Here is a 21,077-nt window from a genome sequence, read left to right as displayed (position 1 = left end):
AGATGAAAAATGGAAGAAGAATGGAAAAGCAAACCCTAGAAAAGATGAAAAGGAGCCTAAGCATCCAAGAGATCCTCTCTAGAGAGCAAAATTAGGTTTGGTCGTTCTCCCCTGTCAAAAGAATGATTCTGAATTCGCAATAGGGGTATATATAGGTGAGGAGCGCATCAGAAACGGGCCCAAGTCCAGCGAGCCACATTCCTGCTTATGAACAATTCTCTAGTGTGAATGTCAAGGACAATATACCCCTTAACTCCACTCTTGTACCCGAGGAAGATGCACTTCCTAGCTCTTGGCTCAAGCTTATTTCTGCCACCCTCAAGGGTGGAAGCAAAACATAGGCAACCAAAGGTTTTTAGACTTAGATAAGTGGGAGGAGCATTATAAATGAGATCATGTGGGGTTTTCCCATTAAGTATGGGAGAGGGCAACCTGCTTATGAGGTAAACAACATGGCTGACAGCATATGACCAATAAGCATTGAGTAAATTGGATTGAAACATAAGACTACGAGTCACATTAAGAATATGTTAGTGCTTGCGCTCCACCACAGAATTTTGTTCAGGAGTCTCAACACAGCTAGTTTGGTGATTGATCCCATAGGAATCATACAAATTAGTACAGTTGAATTCAGGGCCATTATCAGACCTAATGGTCTTAATCATGTTACCAAATTGATTCTGAATTTTAATAACAAAATTCTGCAGCAGACTTCTAGTCTGCCCTTTATTATTCATTAAAAATATCCACGTGTGTCAGCTATAATCATCTACAATAGTAAGGAGGTATTTGTGCCCATGAATAGAAGAAACAGAAAGTGTTCCCCATATATCACAATGAATAAGATCAAAACATTAAGCAGATAAAGAAACACTTATAGGAAAGGGCAATTTATGTTGTTTGACATAGTGACAAACATCACAAACAATATTGGTATTCATTTGCACATAAGGAAAGTGCTCACATATCTGTTTTACAATTTTATGTCGTGGATGGCCTAACCTATAGTGCCACAAATTTATGTCAACATGTTTAAAAGATAAAGCAGATTTGGAAACAAAATTTTGATCAGGACTGGGAAAATATTGTAGGTAGTAGAGGGCTTTGTAAGGGTTAGCACACCCAACCATATTCAATGTAGAATTCTCCCTTATCTGACAATGCTTAGAAGAAAAAATTAGATTGCAATTTAAGTCTTTTGTAAGACTTTGAACATAAATTAGATTGAATGAAAAATCAGAAATGTATAAAACATTAAAAAGGACTAAATCTCTAGAAAATTGGACTGTTCCTACATGTTTAGCTATAATAACAGTATTATTAGGCAACCTAACAGTGATGAGTTTAATTTTATAGAAAGTTATAAAATTTTCTTTTTCATGGGTCACATGGTCAGTGGCCCCAGTATTAATAATCTAAGAGAAATTACCTGGATCTCCTTCTTTATTATTGCTCTGCATGTGATCGATATTATGGCTAGGCTCGTCAGCTTTCTCAATCATCTTGAGAAGCTTCTGCTTTTGTTCAGGTGTCAATGAATTGAAGGCAATACTTGTGTTGTTCTTCTGATCTGTCTCTTGTCTAATAGTGTTCTGGCAAGCATTGGCTGAATTCCAGCCTCTCCTCACTTCAGTATTCCCGTCAGTCTTTTTATACCAAGGTGGATAGTCATGCTTAGAGTAGCATTCATCCACAGTGTGATTCATTTTGTTGTAGTATGAGCATTGTTTCCCATAGTTGGCATTTCTGCCTCTGCCTCTTCCTTGTCCAGAGCCACGACCCTGATTTTTCCAGTTCTGGTCTCCCCTCCAATTGCTGCCTCTGTTATTGACAGTGGCAAGAACTTTTGTTGTTTCAGCAAGTTGAGTATGGGAAATGTCAGATCTTTCTTGCCTTTCTTGCTATATAATAAGAGAAAAGACACGATTTATATTTGGGAGGGGTTCCATTAGAAGGATTTGGGTACGAACAGTGTTGTAAGTGTCATTGAGTCCTTTCAAGAAGCAAATGACATGTTCAACTTCTCTGTACTTGAGAAAAATCTTGGAGAGTTCACAGCTGCAGGGAACTGTGCAAGTGTAGTTAGGTATGGGTCTAAGGGACTCCAATTCCTCCCAAAGAATTTTTAGATCAGTAAAAAACTGGTTGACACTCCTTTCCCCTTGTTTGATTGAGTGGATATCTTGAAGAAGATCAGAAATTTTAAAATAATCTCCCTTAGAGAATCTTTCTCTTAACTCATCCCACAATTCTTTTGCCTCTTCAACATATATCACACTTTCTGCAATTTAGGGAGAGAGTGTTTTAATAATCCATGAGAGCACCATCATATTGCATCTTTTCCATGAATCAAACCGATCTTCATCTCTTTTGGGTTTCTTGATTGACCCATCAATGAATTTTACTTTGTTCTTTGAAAGGAGTGCTCTTCTCATACTTCTACTCCAAGAAGAGTAGTTGGTTTCATTTAGGACTTGAGAAATCAATGTTAAGCCTGGATTCTCCCCAGGATGTAGTAGAAGGGGCTGGTGGGATTGTTAGCAGGATTGGGTTGTTCCTCTGTCATCTTGATCTGAATCAAGAACACTTCAAGAAGATCAAACAAGCATCAAGAATGGAAGATTGAACAGCGGAAATGATGATTAGCTCTTGATACCATAAAAGAATTGGGCCGACCCAAGTCTAGGCCCAATATCTGATGCTGAAGAACGGATAAGTGAGAAAAGCCTCACTTTCTCGAGAACTTTCCTCTGTTAGAGGACGCGCAAGAGAGAGAAAAGTTGGTTTCACAACAAAGAGAAGAAGCTTTGCTTAGAGGCTTCTCTGCAAGAGGCAATCTCCGTGTATGATGAAGAAAAGAGAACACCGATGAAGAGAAAAAGAAAGAGGAGCGTCTGAGGTTAGTGAAAAGTAACTTTTTATTTAAAGTTTTAGAGAAAATCAAGTAACATGTACAATGGTAGTAATATGTAATGTTTGACTCAGTGTTATGAAGAAAAAAGAACTCTATTTATAGAGTTCTTGGGGTCAAGAGTCAGGGGATACAAAAGATACCAAATCTTAACAAAAAGCTAATTAATAATGGTGTAATTACTGTATTTAACAGTAATTCTCCGAATAACAAACTTTAATATGCTGTCTAACTAAAAGAAATGGTAATGTTTTTTTTTTCTCAATATAATCTTTAAAATAGCTAAATAAAAAAATATTAGAAGAAAGTAGCTTTCAATTAAGGCTTTCAAAGAATTTAATTTAGTAAATGTCAATTTTAATCCATAGTTCAGGTTGATCACTCAACCACTCCATAGTATACGTTGACGACAAGACAAACGTTTGAATAACAATGTCGAATAAACAACCAGAAAAAATAATTCTTAGAAAGGATTTTAGAAGAACCAAAACATCACTGCAGGGTTAAGACGTAAGTGTCTCTTTGTATCCGAAGAGAAACAGCACACACAAAGATGGATCTTTTCTATACCCTATTGAGTTTCATAGCTTTTTCTCTTCTGGGTATCTTCCTAGTCTTCTGTTTCATCATGTTGACCACGATTCTGGGAAAATCCATTGGAGACCCTGATTATGCTCCTGTGAAAGGAACAGTGTTTAACCAGCTTTTCTACTTCAACACACTCCATGACTACCAAGCTGAAATGGCCAAGACGATTCCAACTTTTCGTCTACTGGCTCCCGATCAAAGCGAGGTGTACACTGCAGACCCCAGAAATATTGAACACATTCTGAAAACCAACTTTGATAAGTACTCCAAAGGCAAGTATAACCAGGATATTGTGACTGATCTTTTTGGTGAGGGGATTTTTGCAGTTGATGGTGACAAGTGGAGGCAGCAAAGGAAGCTTGCAAGCTATGAATTCTCCACAAGGGTTCTTAGAGATTTCAGTTGTTCTGTTTTTAGAAGAAATGCTGCCAAGTTGGTCGGAATTATCTCAGAGCTTTCCCATCAGGGTCAAGTTTTTGATATGCAAATGAGTGGTTATTATTTCCTAAAATCTAGTATATAATTGTGGAAGAATTGGAATTTTTTGTTTTGAATTTGTTAAGGTGCTTCAATTTGGTTCTATTTGGGACAATTGCTTTTCACTAACACTTGTTTGAAAGTAAATGAATTGAGTTTACCAAGTATTTCAAACTGTTTTGTTTTGAACTTGAGATTAAGGTCAACCGTCTGCTTTGTACTTTGTTGTCCGAAGTCTAAATACTATCTGGTAAGCTATATCCCATGCACTCAAACCGGTTGGATAATACTTATAAAAAGTATTTTGTTATAAAAAGTATTTTGATATCAAAGTTAGTTCAATGTTTGACAAATAACGCAACCGTTAATACACGTAATTTCCTTTCTTATCTCAAACCTAATCACCGGTGAAATTTGCATCCAATTAGTGTGAATTGGTATTATTTTTAGGAAAAACTTCTTTTAACAACACTTTTTTAATAATTTTTTTACAATTCATACGTGGCAGCTTGTGATTGGTCCGTTTTAAATATTTTTTAAACATAAATTCAAATAGACCAATAAAATGATGACACTTATCCTGTTGTCAAAAAGTGTTGTCAAAATATCATTGTCCTTATTTTGAATGGACGAGTGTGACTTTCAACAATTTTTTTCTGTCAATTACTAACATCATATAATATCTCAGTTGAAAGCAATGTTTTGTTACTTTTCTAGGACATTCTAATGAGATGCACTTTGGACTCAATATTCAAAGTTGGGTTTGGAGCAGAATTGAATTGCTTGGAGGGATCAAGCAAAGAGGGAAGCAGATTCATGAAAGCCTTTGATGAATCAAATGCTTTGATATATTGGCGCTATGTTGATCCTTTCTGGAAGCTCAAGAGGTTTCTTAACATTGGTTGTGAAGCTACCCTTAAGAGAAACATCAGAATAATAGATGGTTTTGTGCATGAAGTAATCAATACCAGAAAAGCACAATTGGCAATTCAGCAAGAATCTATAAGCAGTATATCAATATTCGCTTATTATGTTCTTCCCTCAAAAGGATTTCTGTTTCATTTGAATAAATAATATACGTAAAAAATTGATTGTATTTGGCATATTATAGTTTAAATTTCAACCAATCACAGGTACAGTCTTTTTTACATTTTCAACCAATCAAAGTAGAAATCATCATACATCAGAATTTTAAGGTCACTTATTACCAAGGTTGCTTTGATTTTCAGAATGCTAAAGAGGACATACTATCAAGGTTTTTGATTGAGAGCAAGAAGTACAAAGAAACCATGACTGATCAGTATTTGAGAGACATCATTCTAAACTTTATGGTAGCTGGTAAAGACACAAGTGCAGACACTCTTTCATGGTTCTTCTACATGCTCTGCAAGAACCCTCTTGTTGAGGAAAAGATTGTACAAGAAGTGAGAGATGTGACTTGTAGCCATGAAAGTGAGGAAAGCATAGATAAATTTGTGGCCAAAATAACAGATGACACCCTTGATAAAATGCATTATCTTCATGCAGCGTTGACAGAAACCTTGAGACTTTACCCTGCAGTTCCTGTGGTACCTTCTATGAAACTTTCTCACAAACATATAGTCTGTATCTCTAGAGAATTTCTATTATAGTACTAGTTTCATGTTTTATTTCCTATCATAGTAGAATATATACATTATTATGTGATGAGTTTTTTTTTAAGTGGAGGATTCATTAGATAGATATTACATAAATGAGATTTGAGTTCACTCCACTTAAAAATTAACACTATTTTTAACTCAAAACTTTAAGATAATAAGTTTTTGAATCTTCAATCACCAAGACGAACCTATGACTCTGATATCACTAGGCCTTTTTCTCTTGAAGGAGTTTATTAAGAAGAGATTATATAAATGTAATACGACACAACTTTTAATCCAAAATCTGAAGACAATGAATTATAAATTATGAGTAATTTTCTATAGTATTTTCAATTCAATATGTTACATATGTTGATTTTGATGATTGTGTTTGAGATGATTCAAATTGAAGGATGGGAGAGTGACAGAGACAGATGATGTTCTTCCTGACGGGCACAAACTGAAAAGGGGTGATGGAGTTTACTATATGGCCTATGGTATGGGTCGGATGTGCTCCATTTGGGGTGAAGATGCTGAGGAATTTCGCCCTGAAAGATGGCTCAACAATGGAGTTTTCGAGTCTCAATCTCCATTCAAGTTCATAGCTTTCAATGTTTGTTCCTTTATATTTTCCTATAAATTGAGATGTTCTCTTCATTCTTTACATAAAAGAGTCATCATTCACACTAGCAATTGACATGCTTTTCTCAAAAGGAAAGTTATCATTTATATATAATTAAATTGTGAAACTTTTATCCTTTGATTTTTGTTTTAAGTTTAATTTCTAATTATATTAATACCAATTTTATATAATAAATATGTGTATAAATTAATACAGACGAAACACTTGGTCAATTATCTTAAAGATTTTTACCAAAAATATGAAGTAATTTCTTCTTAACATTTTGAGAAATTATATAAAATAGTTTCTATGTATTAGTTCATATGTAAGTTAATCTTAATTTGTGGATGAGTTAATTTTGTTTTCATTTCTTTACCTCTTTATTGAGAAAATTGATCAAATATATTCTTAAAGAAATGTCAACAACATTTTTTAATATAACCCAAAAAGTATATATGTTAGGCTGATTTTTTCAATAAAATTCTTAACAATTTTGATAACATATTATGATTTTATAGACATAATTATGGATGTTTGAATAATTGCAGGCTGGACCAAGAATCTGCTTAGGGAAGGACTTTGCTTACAGACAGATGAAAATAATAGCAATGGCTCTTGTTCGTTTCTTCAAGTTCAAACTTGCAAATGGAACACAAAATGTGACTTATAAAGTTATGCTTACGCTTCACATTGACAAGGGTCTTCCTCTTTGTGCAATTCCAAGGTTATGAAGAAGACATCATGGCAAAATAAGGCATTAAATCATTGCAATTAGTTCAACAATGATTGTTGATGAACAACTACCGCTACATATTTGAGGAAAGGAGGTTCTTCTCATAATTTGAAAAGAAAAATATGGAGTGTGTGGTGCATGTTGCAACAAGTCGATCACATCATATAAAAGATAAATATTGGATGTTGCATGGAAAATACCAAAGTAAAGAGTGGGAAAGAGTTGGAACTACTTGTTACTAATCATGAAAACCAAAAGGTATTCGTCCCACAACTAAACCGTGAGAGTTAAAAAATGAAAATCTTTTCTTAGTAACATGAAAAAAAAAAGTGATAGGTATGTGACATATTTTGATAAGTTATCATTTTTTATTGGATATAATATCTCAAATACACTTGTTACAAATAATTGGATGTTAGACTTTGGAATCATTCATTACATGACACCATTATTTGAATTCTTTTTCACATTTTCTATAAAAAATCTTCTTCATTGATGGAAACATGATAACTACAGCAGGTAAGGAGATATACAAGTAAACTCAACTATACTCTAGGAAAATGTCCTACATGTTCCTATATTGTCCACAAGATATCTATTAAAAAATTTACCATTGGCCTTTCTTGTATTATGATTTTTTATAATAATTATTGTATATTGTAGGACAAGAAATCATAAAGGACGATTGAACAGGTTAAAGAGTGAAATGACCATTACAATTTGAAAGACTTGAACTAGCTTATTATGAGTAATTCTTTAATGACTAAATCCTCAATGCATAGCGATAAAAAAAAAATTCAGTTGTATCATTATCATCTTCGACATTCCTCTTTTTATGTTATAAAACTTTTGTTTCCTTATTTGTTTATAGATTTGAGTTTGAATATTCATAATCTTTATTGTGAGGTTTATGAATTTGCAAAATACAAACGTCTACCGTTTCCTCTACTTGCAATAAAATAAGTTCTAATCCTTTTATCTAGTTTATACTAATGTGTGGGATTTCTCTAATGTTTCAAATATTTCAAGAGTTAAATGATTTATTACTTTTGTTGATGATTGTAAATGGATAATAAAGTTTTTTCTTTTTAAAACCAAATATGAGGTTAGTTATGTTGTTATGGAATTGATTAAAAATCAATTTGGTCTGGTTATCAAGAAATTTCAATCTAATAATGCTAAAGATTATTTTAATCATACACTAGACTCTTTTTTTTTTTTCAAAATAAAGGAATAATTCATGAATCATCATATGTTTATACACTCTAACAAAATAGAGTTACTAAAAGAAAAATGGACATCTTTTAGAACAAACAAAAATATTCCTCTTTCAAAATAATGTTCCAAAAAGATTTTGGGGAAAAGTCATTCTCAGTGCCATTTATTTAATTAACAAATTACCCTTTACTATTTTATAATTAAAAGATCCAATGGCGGTTGATTCTTTTTACTCACATATAAATCGTTATCTTAGTTTTTCTCATAAAATATTTAGTTGTGTTTCTTTTGTCCATTTTCATAAAGAATAAAGGGAGAAAACATGATCCAATGACACTTAAATGGTTTTTTTTAAGGGTACTCTATCACACAAAAAGGGTATAAGTTTTTTCACCCTCCTTCCAAGAAATTATTTGTTTCAAGGGATGTCACTTTGAATGAAAAAGTTAGCTATTTTAACTATATGCATCTTTAGGTGGACGATTTTAAGGAAGATGAAGATCATAGGAAGTTTATATTTGTAAATCTATTTTATGAAAGATAAAATAATACTATTGAATCTGAACTTGTTGAGAGAGAAAGAGTGATAAATTAAAAACTTCCTGAAATAGAATCAAGTCAAAATTTCACTTATACAAAAAAAGAGAGGATATTACAGGATTTACTCATGTTCAAGAGTTCAATATGTTACCATTACAAGAGGTAAATATATTTGAACCTGGAAATCCTATTTCTAGTAACCATGGGGAATCTCTTTGTGATGAATTCGTTATAGAAAATCTAGATATTCCAATTGTCCTTAGAAAAGGAACTAGAGTGGTGACTAAACCTTTTTATCCTTTAACGTATTATCTATCCTTTGAAAAATTTTCTCCTACACATAAAACCTAAACACTACAACTATACCATCTTCTATATCTAAGGCATTACAAAAAATGAAAACAAGCCATGAATTTGGAAACAGAGGCATTGGAGAAGATAATACTTGGAAGCTAGTCATTCTACCACCTGGAAAGAACCCATTGGGTGAAAATGGATTTATACAGTAAAATAAGGTCGATGGAAACATCAAGAGGTACAGAGCTAGGTTGTGTTGGGTATCTAAGTGTGAGTCCAGGCCAACCAATTTATGTTCACTAGGCGAGCGGACTTCACTAGGCGAAAGTATCCGTTGGTAATCTTTGTTTTATATTATTTTTATGTATTTTGGGCTTTGGGCTTTATTTTAGGGTTTCTATGTTTTCTTAAACTTATGTGCCTACATATAGAGTACCAAAAATTGATGTAAACACTTTTGAGTCATATGATACACATTTGCATTCTTTGAGAGATTACTCTCTTGGTTCTTTGATTAAAACTCTGAAGGTTAACATCTTTATAGCGAATCTTCATTTTACTTATCGATCTGTTAAATTGTGATTTCCTTATCCTTGTCTTATTTCATATTCTTATATGATATATTTTTGTTGTGACTCTTGAGAATTTAAATTTAGATACGATCATACTCTTTCTTTGATAGGATCATATCAACATCTTAAAGAAGAAATATACATAGAGGTACCACCTGGATATATGAGACAAATTTAAGCAAACACAATATGCAAACTAAAAATAGACATCGCATGGGTTGAATCAATTACCTAAAGCATTGTTTAAGAGGTTCACCAAAGTCATGATGACTCATTAATATAAACATAGTTAAGGAGATCACACCTTCTTTATTATGTTTTAAAGAAAATAACAATTTTGTTAGTCTATGTAGATGACATTATTGTGACCAATAATGATGAACATGAACAAGAAAGATTGAGCTAATGTCTAGTCAGAAAATTTGAAATTAAGACCTTAGAAAAATTGAAATGTTTCCTAAGAATTGAAGTTTGTCACTCAAAGAAAGTGATTTTTACATCTAAAGAAAAGTATACTACAAATTTGTTGAAAGAAACAGGTAAATTGACCTATAAATTAGCGAACACACTCGTTGATCTAAAATGTAAAGCTAAGAAACAAAGAGGATGATGTGATTATTGAAAAAGAATATATTATGTTGAAATTATAAAATGTACAATAGTTCATTTATTTATTATGAAATGTTTATATTTTAATATTGTGAGAGAAATTAAGAGTCAAATAGCTGAAAATTAAACTAACAAAGTTGATTTAGCTATAAAAGAAGGATTGTCACAGCCACTTATTTAATTAACATATTACCTTTACTATTTTACCATTAAAAAGTCCAATGGCGATAGTTGATTCCTTTTACTCACATATACATCATTCTCTTAGTTTTCCTCATAAAATATTTGGTTGTGTTTCTTTTTTCCATTTTCATAAAGAACAAAGAGGAAAACATGATCTAAGGGCACTTAAATGTTTTTTCTTAGGGTACTCTATCACACAAAACAGGTATAAGTGTTTTTCACCTCCTTCCAAGAAATTATTTGTTTCAAAGGATGCTACTTTCAATGAGCAAGTTAGCTATTTTAACCATCTGCATCTTTAGGTGGATGATTTTAGGGAAGATGAAGATCATGTGAAGTTTACATTTCCAAATATATTTTTTGAAAGATAAAATAATACTATTGAAACTGAACTTGTTGAGAGAGAAAGAATGGTAAATAAAAAACTTCCTAAAACATAATCAAGTCAAAATTCCATTTATACAAAAAAAGGTTATTCCAAGATTTACTCTTATTCAAGAGTTCAACCTGTTACCATTACAAGAGGTAAACATAGAGCTGTCAAAATGGGTCACAGTCCGCGGGCCAACTCGGTCCACCACGAGTTCGGGCCGGGTTGGGTTTGAAAAAATTGTATTTTTTTATGCGGGTCAGATTTCAACCTGGTCATTTAAACACGGCTCATGCGGGTTGAATCCGTGGTGGGCCGGGTTGGCCCACCAACCCACCTGTCTAATCTTATTTTATTAAAATTTATTTTAATTTTATAAAAAAATTATTTATCATTATTTTTTGCTTGAAAAAATTATTTAAGTTCTCTATTTTAAAAATTAATTAAACACCATGTTGGGAGTGAAATTTGGAAGTGAAATTTGTTAAGATTTAAATTATAGAAAGTTTATAATTTCTTTATTTTAAAAAAATTGTAATTAAGTGAGCCAGTGGGCCAACCCGTTTACCCACCAACTCGTGGTAGGTTGGGCTGGATTCGAATTTTTTTGGCTCACTAAGTGACCAACCCGTGGTAGGTCGGGCCGGGTCTGACCGGGTGGCCCATTTTGAGATCTAGGAATTTGGATATTCCAATTGTCCGTAGAAAAGGAGCTAGAGTTGTGATTAAACCTTCTTATCCTTTAGCATATTATCTATCCTTTTAAAATTTCTCTCCTACATATAAAACCTAAACACTACAACTATACCTTCTTGTATATATATGAGGCATTACAAAAAAATTGAAGCAAGCCATGAATTTGGAAACAAAAGGCATTAAAGAAGAATAATACTTGAAATCTAGTCACTTTACCACCTAGAAATAAACCCATTGGTGGCAAAAGGATTCGCTCAAACATATAGAGTATATTATTTGGAGACTTTTGCACTAGTTGCAAAAAAGAACATAGTTAGAGTTATGTTATCCTTGGCAGCAAACAATGACTTGAATCTGTTGTAATTTGATGTGAAAAATGATTTTCTACATGCAGATTTGATAAAGAATCTTCAAGTTGTACCAATTTGGGGACAAATCCTCTTCAAGAAGGAGAGTATGATAGAGGACTATCTCTTGAACATGTATGAGAAGAACTTGAGGAAGAACATGTATGAGAAGAATGTTAAATTTGCTAGGCAAACCCATTGTGTTCATTGCACAGCGAGCCTCGCTAGGCAAAAGTCTGCATATGTAATTTTTGTTTTCTATTATTTTTATGTGTTTTGGGCTTTGGGTTTTATTTTATGGTTTATTGGTTTTCTTAAACTTATGTGCCTATATACAACGTACCAAAATTGATGTAAACACTTTTGAGTCATATTATATGAATTTGCTTTCTTTGAGAGAGGATTATATTCGTTCTTGGATTAGAACTCTGAAGGTTAACATCTTTGTAGCAAATCTTCACCTGACTTATTAATCTGTTAAATTGTGATGTCCTCATATCTGTCTTATTATGTATTCTTCTATGATTTTTTGTTTTTTGTGAATCTTAAAGATTCAAATACCAACACGATCGTACTCTTTCTTAGATAGGATCATATTATTTTGAAAAAGAAATATACATAGAGGTACCTCCTGGATATACAAGACCAATTTAAGAAAACACAATATGCAAATTAAAAAGTAGATATTGTATGGGCTAAATCAATTACCTAAAGCATGGTTTAAGAGGTTCACCATAGTCATGATGACTCATGAATATAAACATAGTCAAGGAGATCGCACCTTGTTTATTAAACATTCTGTTTTAAAGGAAGTAACAATTTTGTGAATCTATGTACATGACATCATTATGACCGATAATTATGAACATGAACAAGAAAGATTCAATTAATGTCTAGGTAGATAATTTGAAATTATGACCTTGGAAAAATTGAAATGTTTCCTAGAAATTGAAGTTTCTTACGCAAAGAAAGGGATTTTTACATCTCAAAAAAATATATTACGGATTTGTAAAAATCATATTACCGATTTGTTGAAAGAAACAAGTAAAATACCTTTAAATTAGTGAACATTTTCGTTGATCCATATGTAAAGCTAAAAAATGAATAAGATGGTGTTATTTTTTATAAAGAATATATTATAATGAAATTATAAAATGTAAAAAATTCATTTATTTATTATAAAAGAAGGATTTCACGTAATAGGATTTTTTTAGTGTGTAAGAAAAGTTTTTATTTTTCAATTTTCTTTTACACACGTGCACGCACACACAAATAAATAAATATATATATATAAATATATATATATATATATATATATATATATATATATTATATTTATATATTTTATAATTTAAAAAAGAAAATTTAACATTCTAGGTATTTTTTTAAAATATGTCATTAAATGTTTTAGATTGAAATCGAAATAAATTTGAAACATTGTGACTTTATTTGAATACTTTAATGATGTGTAAAGAAAAAAAAAATGAATGTATTTTGTCTAACTTAAATAATGTTTAGAAGAGCCAAATAAAATAACCTCTTAGAAAAAAGTGTAGCTCTTAATCAGGGCTTTCAAAGAAAATTTAATTTAGTACATGACAATTCTAATCCATAGTAGAGGTTGATGACTCAAACACTTCGTTGACGACAAAGCCAACGTTAGATAAAACAAAAAAATCCGTTGAATAAACAAACAAAAACGAATTAAGTTAGAAAGCATTTTAGAAGAACTAAACATCAATGTAGGGTTGAGACATAAGTATCATTTTGAATATGAAGAGAAACAACCCAAAGAAAGATGATCCCCTATTGAGTTTCATAGCTTTTTCTCTTTTGGGGGTATCTTTCTAGTTTTATAGGTCATCACGTTGACTATGATTAAAAAGCAATTTTAAGTTTGAATTATAAGGTGAAGTTTCCATCTATTTATATATTATAAATTGACTTTAAACAAATAACTTTAAAACATACAGATAGAAATATAAATGAGTTAAAAAGTCCATTGATGACAATTATGCAACTTGTCATCATAACATGGTCGTGACCATATGGGTTCATGGCAATCCATGGCTGCAACTTTTTGTATAACAGTTTGTAGGCACAAAACATATATGGCAAAAAAGGTGGAGAAGAAAACCCTATATAGTTTGAAAAGGCAATGAATGACATAGATAAGAAAATCCTACTGAGCAAGGGCAGCAATGCTAAGAAGAAAACTCTTCAACAAAAAAAACCCTAGTTGCAAAAGAGATATATTCTCTTTTCTTTGTCATTCATTGTCGTTCACACTGTTATTTTGAACCCTAGTGCTAACGCCTCACCGTTGTCATCGCCATTGTTAGTCGCCGCCAACTGTTATAGTTGTTCACAAGTCTATTTTTTTTTTCAAATTCATTAGTGGAAAAACGTTGTTTAACGTCACCACAATGACGTTGGTTAGCGAGTAGCCCGACGTATATGAGTGCACGGTGACATTAGTGTAAATAAGTTGGTACCTAGACATCGGTTTCACGGGGAGGTGACATCTATAATATAATACATGTCAGCTCTGTTCTAAACCGACGTCTAATGTGATGGGGGCCCGACGTGTATTAGAGTGCAATTAATGTTCTTCACCTGATATCCAGGGGTTTAGACGTCGATTGGTCAATCACCAACGTCTATAGCCTGTCCAGAAGGCGGGAAGACAAAAATTTCTGCAACATAGACGTCGCGTCGCTTTTCGGGGGACGTGACGTCTATAGACCTGTAATTAATTATGTTCACCAAAATCCGAGGCACCTCGACGTCTGTCAGCAGGGCCCCGATGTCGCGCCCCTTTACAATCGTCGTCTACTTCCCTGACAGGAGATGAAACGTCAATCGATTCAGCGCCTTAGACGTCGGCGCCCCTGGACACCAACGTCTAATGGCATTCAAAAAGTCACTTTAAATGTTATCTTGGACGTCGAATTGGTTATATGGCCGACGTCTCGATGACTATAGACATCGAGGCCCTGCTGGAACCGACGCCCCATTTCATTTTAAATAAACCGCAGACCCTTCGTGGCATTGCAGTTTCTGATATCATCACGTTTTCCTCCTCTCCTTTTTCTCTCTTGCGGCTCCTCTCCTTTTTCTCTCTTGCGGCATTGCATTATTATTTCTGATAACATCATCGTCTTCCTCCTCTCCTTTTTCTCTCTTACGGCATTGCATCCCAGGTGCGTGTTTTTTTATGGTTACCGTTTAAACTTTGTTCGGTCTTTCATCGATTATCTTCTTGTTCTGGTTCAACTGATAAAATTTGTTTTCTTGTTTTGTGTTTTAGTGCAGTTTTGTTCCTCTCTTGGGGTAACGCAATACCACATTCTTCCTTTACTAGCTGCCTCCCAGAAAAAGCGGCGTCTTTTGGATTTCTCGTGACGTTTCGACCCAAAAACGACCCTGGGTCGTCGTTGCCTAGTTATCGTTTCACCGTAAATTTTCTCTCTTGCGGTTGAAAATGGAACTAAGCAAAGACCCAGGTTCGGTTTTAGGTGGAAATGTCATGAGAAATTCAAAAGACGCAAGCTTTTTTTCGGGGGAAACTAGCAAAGAAAGAGTGTGTTACTGGGCTATCCAAAGACAGGAACAAAACTGCACTAAAACACAACGACTGTATTAGACGTCGGTTAATGCACACACCGTCGTCTATAGTGACATGAGACGTCAGTTAGTGACATGTTCGAAGTCTTTATGTGCTCTTAGACGTCGGTTAATGCGCAGTCCGGCGTCTACATAGTGCCTTTAGACATCGGAGTTAGGCCTACACTAGTGCAGTCAGGGGAAACGACAGCGGTTGTTTTGGCCCTTTGGCCGCGGTTTCCGAACCGCGGCATATTCAGCCGCGATAGAAAGTCTGAGACTTTATGCCTCGGTTGTAACCGCGGTAGAAAGTCTGGAGAATAGACCGCAGTTCCTATCACACCCGCGGCCTAAACCTGTGTTTTTTTTAAAAAAAAAAATCCAAAATCCTACCATTATATACCGCGGTTGGAACCGCGGTAAAAAGGCAAGAATAGACCGCGGTTCGTACCACAACTGCAGCCTAAAGGCTAATTTAAAAAAGAAATTAAAATTGAAACGTGGAACTTTCTACCGCGGTTGTGGTAACAACCGCGGCATATGCCCTACTTTATACCGCGGTTGTGGTAACAACCGCAACATATTCCCCTGCTTTTTTTTTAAATAGCAGGTCTGTTTTTGTGATATCCCATACCACAAAAACAGACCTGCATATGAAAACATGTATACAGATTTAATTTGAACAGATCAAACATATTCAAATGTATTTCAACATCACATAAGTACAAAGTCTAATAAAATACAATCTAATCAAATGCAATGTTTAAATCTAGCAACTAAGAACTATTATATAATCTAACTAGATACTTTGCAGCAGCTTTCCTGATGAATGATAGTGGCTTCTCAGGAACTGGTGTAGTAGTCTTGAACCTCTGCACAAGACAATTGATATTAATTAGTGTATATGAATTCTGTAAAACTCTTATCAGTTCATCCATTGCTCGCCTTTAAATTCACGAGCCTTAACACAGCTGACAAACGTGTGAACTTAGTTGAACCGACATACAAAGGTGTTTCCGCATCAGTCGACATCGTGTCATACACATGAGCTTTGGCAAAAATTTTTGCGCCAACANCGCGGATCATGTCCTCCAATTTGTCTTCATCCGGTCGATCTTCTTCCATGGTGGAGTCAGTAACATTTTCAGTTTGCGAGTCAGTCGGAAAGTACATTTCTTCGCCGTGCCATATCCATGTTGTATAACATCTTAGGAAACCATCACATATAAGATGTTCTCTAATTTGGGTTGCATTCAACTTTCTCCCATTCAAACAGTTCACACAAGGGCATCTAAACTTCACTTCATCATCACTTCTCCCCTCATTATGTTCCGCAAATTGTATAAATTCCTCTACACCTCTCTCGTACTCAGCACTAATACGTGGTAAATTAATCCAATTTCGATCCATTCCTAAATTTTACATAAAATAAGCTACTGAAAATCAAACTTGCAATTTCATACATACCAACATTATAATTTCACCTAGTGATTACTCAAATATTTTAAGTTTAGGAATTATCATAATTCTATAATTTCTATGTTTTCATATTTTAATAATTCTAATAATTATAAAAATCCTAATAATAATTCTAATATTTCTAAAGGTTAAATAGATTCGGTGGTCCCTATTTTTGCTGGTTTTCTTCAAGTAGGTCCCTGTATTTTCAAAATGATCAATTTGGTCCCTGATTTTGAAAAATTGAAGCAATTAAATCCATTCCGTTAACTTCTCTGAACGGCGTTAAAATCGTGTTTGTTGGGAGGAAGAGGTGTCATTTTCAGGAACACGTGGCATATAATCATTTTATGACATGGACTTAAATTATTTATTTAAGATTTAAATTGAAAAGGCATGTGCTTTAAAGAATTTGGGAAATTAGTTATTTTTTCTTTTTAAAAAAAAAAGTGAAAGGAAGCAGATCTGGCCCAAGGATACTCAGCAGAACTTAGGGGTTCTGTTTCCCCTGCCCATTCTAACATTTTCTCTGAATGAGATCCCCAGAGAGGGGTTGGCCTCCACTGCACGCACACTGCTGCCTCCGCCAAGCCGGCACCGCAAGCCGAGAGCCAGGCATCGCTAATCGTCGTTAAGGTCGTTACAGGCAACCGCTCCAATCTCTCCCTCCTTCTCTTCTCGCGCGAGAGGGGAGCATCATGCTCCTTTGCATCACGTCTTCACCGCTACAACAAGGCCGATCGTTGCCGCTGTCGTTGTCCACATTGGAGGAGGCCGCATTGTGTACAACGGTCCAACCTCTACCTTCATTAACCCTGATCCCGGGAGACCATTGCTCCCACCGCTACCAAATAGAGACGTTGCCGCCACTCCCATTTCTGAACTCCCTCAACCCTAAGGTAAATCCCCCTTCTCTTGGCATCAATCTAATTCCAGATGAATGGAGATTGAAGAAAGGTTTCTTTGATTTCTATTGGAAGTTTCCCAGATCAAATTTTTTACCTTTTTTCCCTTTCAGTTTATGCTTTCCTTCAAGCCATTCATAGAAAATCGTTGCTTTCATCAGGGTTTATCCTCTTTCTGGAATTTTCTTATCTGATTTTGTGAAATGGGTTGTCTTTGTTATGCGAAAAATTGATTCAAGATAGGAGAATTTTGGTAGAGAATTTTTAGTTCATTTTTGTCAACAAGGGCTTTTAGCTATGGGTAGAGGCAGAGGAAAAGGGAAGAAGCAATCTGTTATGGCTGAGGATCCTGGAAGTGAAGAGGATAAAGTCCCAGCTTACAGAAGAAGAGGAAGACCTCTGAAGCCACTGACTGCTGAAATTGAAGAAGTGGAAGTAACTGAAATTATAGAGAAAGATGAGGAGAATGTCAAGGGTAATGGCTCTACCAATGAGTTGAAAACTCAACCTATCACAATAAATAAAAGGAAAAGGAAGAGATCTACACAGGTTAAAGAAAAGATAGATCCCATGAAAGACGATAATGGCATCCTAGCAAAGTCAAGCCCTGATGATTCAATAAAGTCTACCGGATTCTGGCAGAATGGGAGCCAGCGTAAGAACAAGCCTCGCCGTGCTGCGGAGGCCGGGGTAGATTGCAAGTAAGCAGCAAGGTTTTCATGAAATATTAGCTTCATAATCTGGTTTGGCTATTGGGATTATTGGTGGTTGATGGGTAGATATGGGCCGCCGGTGTTGAATGAGAATGGAGGAATCAGCTGAAGCAAATTTGGGTTTTTGTCTGTTCAGATGATGATGTATCGGCAAAGGACTGATTATTGGAAAACCAATATTCCTAATTCTTTAAACTTTACTTTTACTTAAAAGCACTTTCTTTTTTCAGTTTAAATCTTAAACAAATAATTTAAGTCCATGTCATAAAGTGACATATACGTGTTTTGAAAATGACACATCTTCCTGCCAGCAAACACGATTTTTAACACCGTTCAGAGAAATTAACGGAATGGATTTAATTGCTTTAATTTTTCAAAATCAGGGACTAAATTGATCATTTTGAAAATATAGGGACCTACTTGAAGAAAACTAGCAAAAATAGGGACCACCGAATCTATTTAACCTATTTCTAAATTACCAAAACAATATATTTTCTATGTCTACATTATCAAACAACAGTAATTGTTATCATGCAAAAAAAAAAAAACGAAAAAATCATAGTGAAAAAAATAAAAAACGATGAAGGGCATCAAATACCTGGAATGGGCACGGCGAGAAGGACGGTGCGACAATGGCACAGCGTAAGACGAATGGCAGCAGAAGTTCACGATTTCCAAGTGGAAGATTGACGATTCTGATCGGTCAAAACTCTTCCCCAACGTTGAAAATGGCAAATGAACGGAACGAATTTGAGTTTAATCGGTGCAAAACGATGGGAAATGGAAGCAAAGGTGGTGCGTCGTCGACGGTTTCAGAGGGCAACGTTTTCTGTTTCACGATGAAGGAGACGACACTGTTCGTGAATTTTGTCTTTTTAACCTTCAAAAGAGAATCTACCGCAGTTCTACACTTAACCGCAACATAAAGTAGCATATGTCGCGGTTCTACACTTAACCGCGACCTATTCATTTAAAAAAAATAATCCATAATGGCATTTTTGAAATTTTTTTACACTATATGCCGCGGTTAAGCGCCCAACCGCGACATATTCTCTGATTTTTTTAAAATTTACTCAGATGAAGGAATAGGCCGCGGTTGACCAGAGAACTGCGACCTATTCCCTAACGTTCTCCATTCTTCAACTGCCTTTTGGGGAACTTCAGAAGTTGCAGGGGGTATATGCTGCGGTTCTGTAGGTAATTGCGGCATATATCCCCTGCAACTTATGAAATTCCCCATCAGTCAGCACCTACAGTAAATTGGCATGGGAATAGGCCGCGGTTGCTCAGAGAACCGCGGCATATTCCCCTGTTATTTAATATTTTTGCATACGTGGTGTCAAAGATGATGGTTGACTAGGGTATATGCCGCGGTTAAGTGGGGAACCGCGACATATAAGTTAGATTTATTTACATAACTGCCACCGCGCATCATTATGCTGCGGTTTCTGGTGAACCGTGGCATAATGTGTGCTGTATAAACCCAATTTTTTACTAGTGCTATGCCGACGTTTACTGACGTTGGTCCTGCCACTAACTAACGTCAGTATAGACGTCTGTTATGTGGATGTCCGACATCCCAGTGATGTCATCGACTATGACGTCAACTTTGAATGAGACGTTAAAAGCCTAAAATAACCGACGTTAAACAACATTTTTCTACTATTGATTACTTATCAATATCATGGAATTGCAAAATATCATGAAACCTTAAAAAACATTTTATGGGGGATTCTCCTTTGCTGCATGTCAAGTGCGTTTTCTATAAACACAAGACCAAAAACTATGCTCTGGTTTACATTAACAAACGTGACACATAGTACAGGAGATTTGTAAAATAAAAAAAACTATGTGCATATATACTATTAGGTTGATAGTGAGAGAAAATATCTATTCTATTATCTCCGTTATTATGTCCGTCATTATCACCGTTATTTATGGTAATGCTATATGAAAATATTATATATTATATAATATTGAATTATATTATCATTATTTATTATGTTATTTTTTATCTTTTATTTTTATCAGTATTATTGATTGTTGTAATATATACTATTTTTTTTGTATTATTTAGAATTTGATTTATATTTTAACACGTAAAAATACTTTATTCATTGCTTATTTAACAAAATAGAAAATATTTCTTTTATAATAATGAAATAATTTTTTTAAAAATAAATTTTCTGTAACCTTTTACTATTATTTTTAACATATATATATATATATATATATATATATATATATATATATATATATGATTATGATATTTTTATATCTTTTAATTAATCACTTACAAAAAAAATAGCAAAGTTATAGAAAAATATAAATATATGCGTATTTACTTTGAGTTACTGAATCAAACATTTTGATATACGTTAAATATATGCGTATTAAGATTGTTAATTTAGTTTAAAAGAACTAATAAGTACTTTTAATCCGAAGTCTTTTATATACGTTTTATTTTTTTATTCGTGAAAAATCTTAGTTTTTATTATTTTCTATTAACAACACAATATATATATATATATATATATATATATATATATATATATATATATAGGGGTTTGTTAACACGCGTACGCCTGTTTTTCAGTTGGTACGTTTTAATAA

General features: G+C 34.0%; 3 protein-coding genes across 3 annotated transcripts; 2 read left to right on the top strand and 1 right to left on the bottom strand.

Moving 5' to 3' along the window:
- Nucleotides 1-3,404: 3,404 nt before the first annotated feature.
- On the top strand, nucleotides 3,405-6,948 carry LOC106766106 (cytochrome P450 704C1-like). Its single transcript, XM_022782723.1, has 5 exons — nucleotides 3,405-3,984; nucleotides 4,692-4,978; nucleotides 5,206-5,544; nucleotides 6,008-6,208; nucleotides 6,766-6,948. The coding sequence occupies exons 1-5, from the start codon at nucleotides 3,465-3,467 to the stop codon at nucleotides 6,946-6,948; spliced, it is 1,530 nt and encodes a 509-aa protein (XP_022638444.1). The 5' UTR covers nucleotides 3,405-3,464.
- Nucleotides 6,949-16,301: 9,353 nt separating this feature from the next.
- LOC106766105 lies at nucleotides 16,302-16,798 on the bottom strand. The gene is made up of 2 exons (XM_014650864.1): nucleotides 16,724-16,798; nucleotides 16,302-16,486 (listed from the first exon to the last, which is right to left on the bottom strand). Exons 1-2 carry the CDS (start codon nucleotides 16,796-16,798, stop codon nucleotides 16,319-16,321), a joined length of 243 nt encoding a protein of 80 aa, XP_014506350.1. The 3' UTR covers nucleotides 16,302-16,318.
- Nucleotides 16,799-17,991: 1,193 nt separating this feature from the next.
- LOC106766702 lies at nucleotides 17,992-18,750 on the top strand. Its single transcript, XM_014651423.2, has one exon. It carries the CDS (start codon nucleotides 18,049-18,051, stop codon nucleotides 18,454-18,456), a length of 408 nt encoding a protein of 135 aa, XP_014506909.1. The 5' UTR covers nucleotides 17,992-18,048; the 3' UTR covers nucleotides 18,457-18,750.
- Nucleotides 18,751-21,077: the final 2,327 nt, after the last annotated feature.

This window comes from Vigna radiata, chromosome 7, assembly GCF_000741045.1.
Source record: "Vigna radiata var. radiata cultivar VC1973A chromosome 7, Vradiata_ver6, whole genome shotgun sequence".
Classification (NCBI taxonomy): domain Eukaryota; kingdom Viridiplantae; phylum Streptophyta; class Magnoliopsida; order Fabales; family Fabaceae; genus Vigna; species Vigna radiata.
This window is presented reverse-complemented; position numbering and strand designations above follow the sequence as displayed.

Excerpts from the sequence above, each read along its gene's own strand:
- LOC106766106 (XM_022782723.1), top strand. The coding sequence starts at position 3,465 with ATGGATCTTTTCTATACCCTATTGAGTTTCATAGCTTTTTCTCTTCTG. Across the intron at positions 3,985-4,691 it reads GGGTCAAGTTTTTGATATGC|AGGACATTCTAATGAGATGC; the intron begins AAATGAGTGGTT and ends TGTTACTTTTCT. Across the intron at positions 6,209-6,765 it reads TCAAGTTCATAGCTTTCAAT|GCTGGACCAAGAATCTGCTT; the intron begins GTTTGTTCCTTT and ends GAATAATTGCAG.
- LOC106766702 (XM_014651423.2), top strand. The coding sequence starts at position 18,049 with ATGGGTAGAGGCAGAGGAAAAGGGAAGAAGCAATCTGTTATGGCTGAG.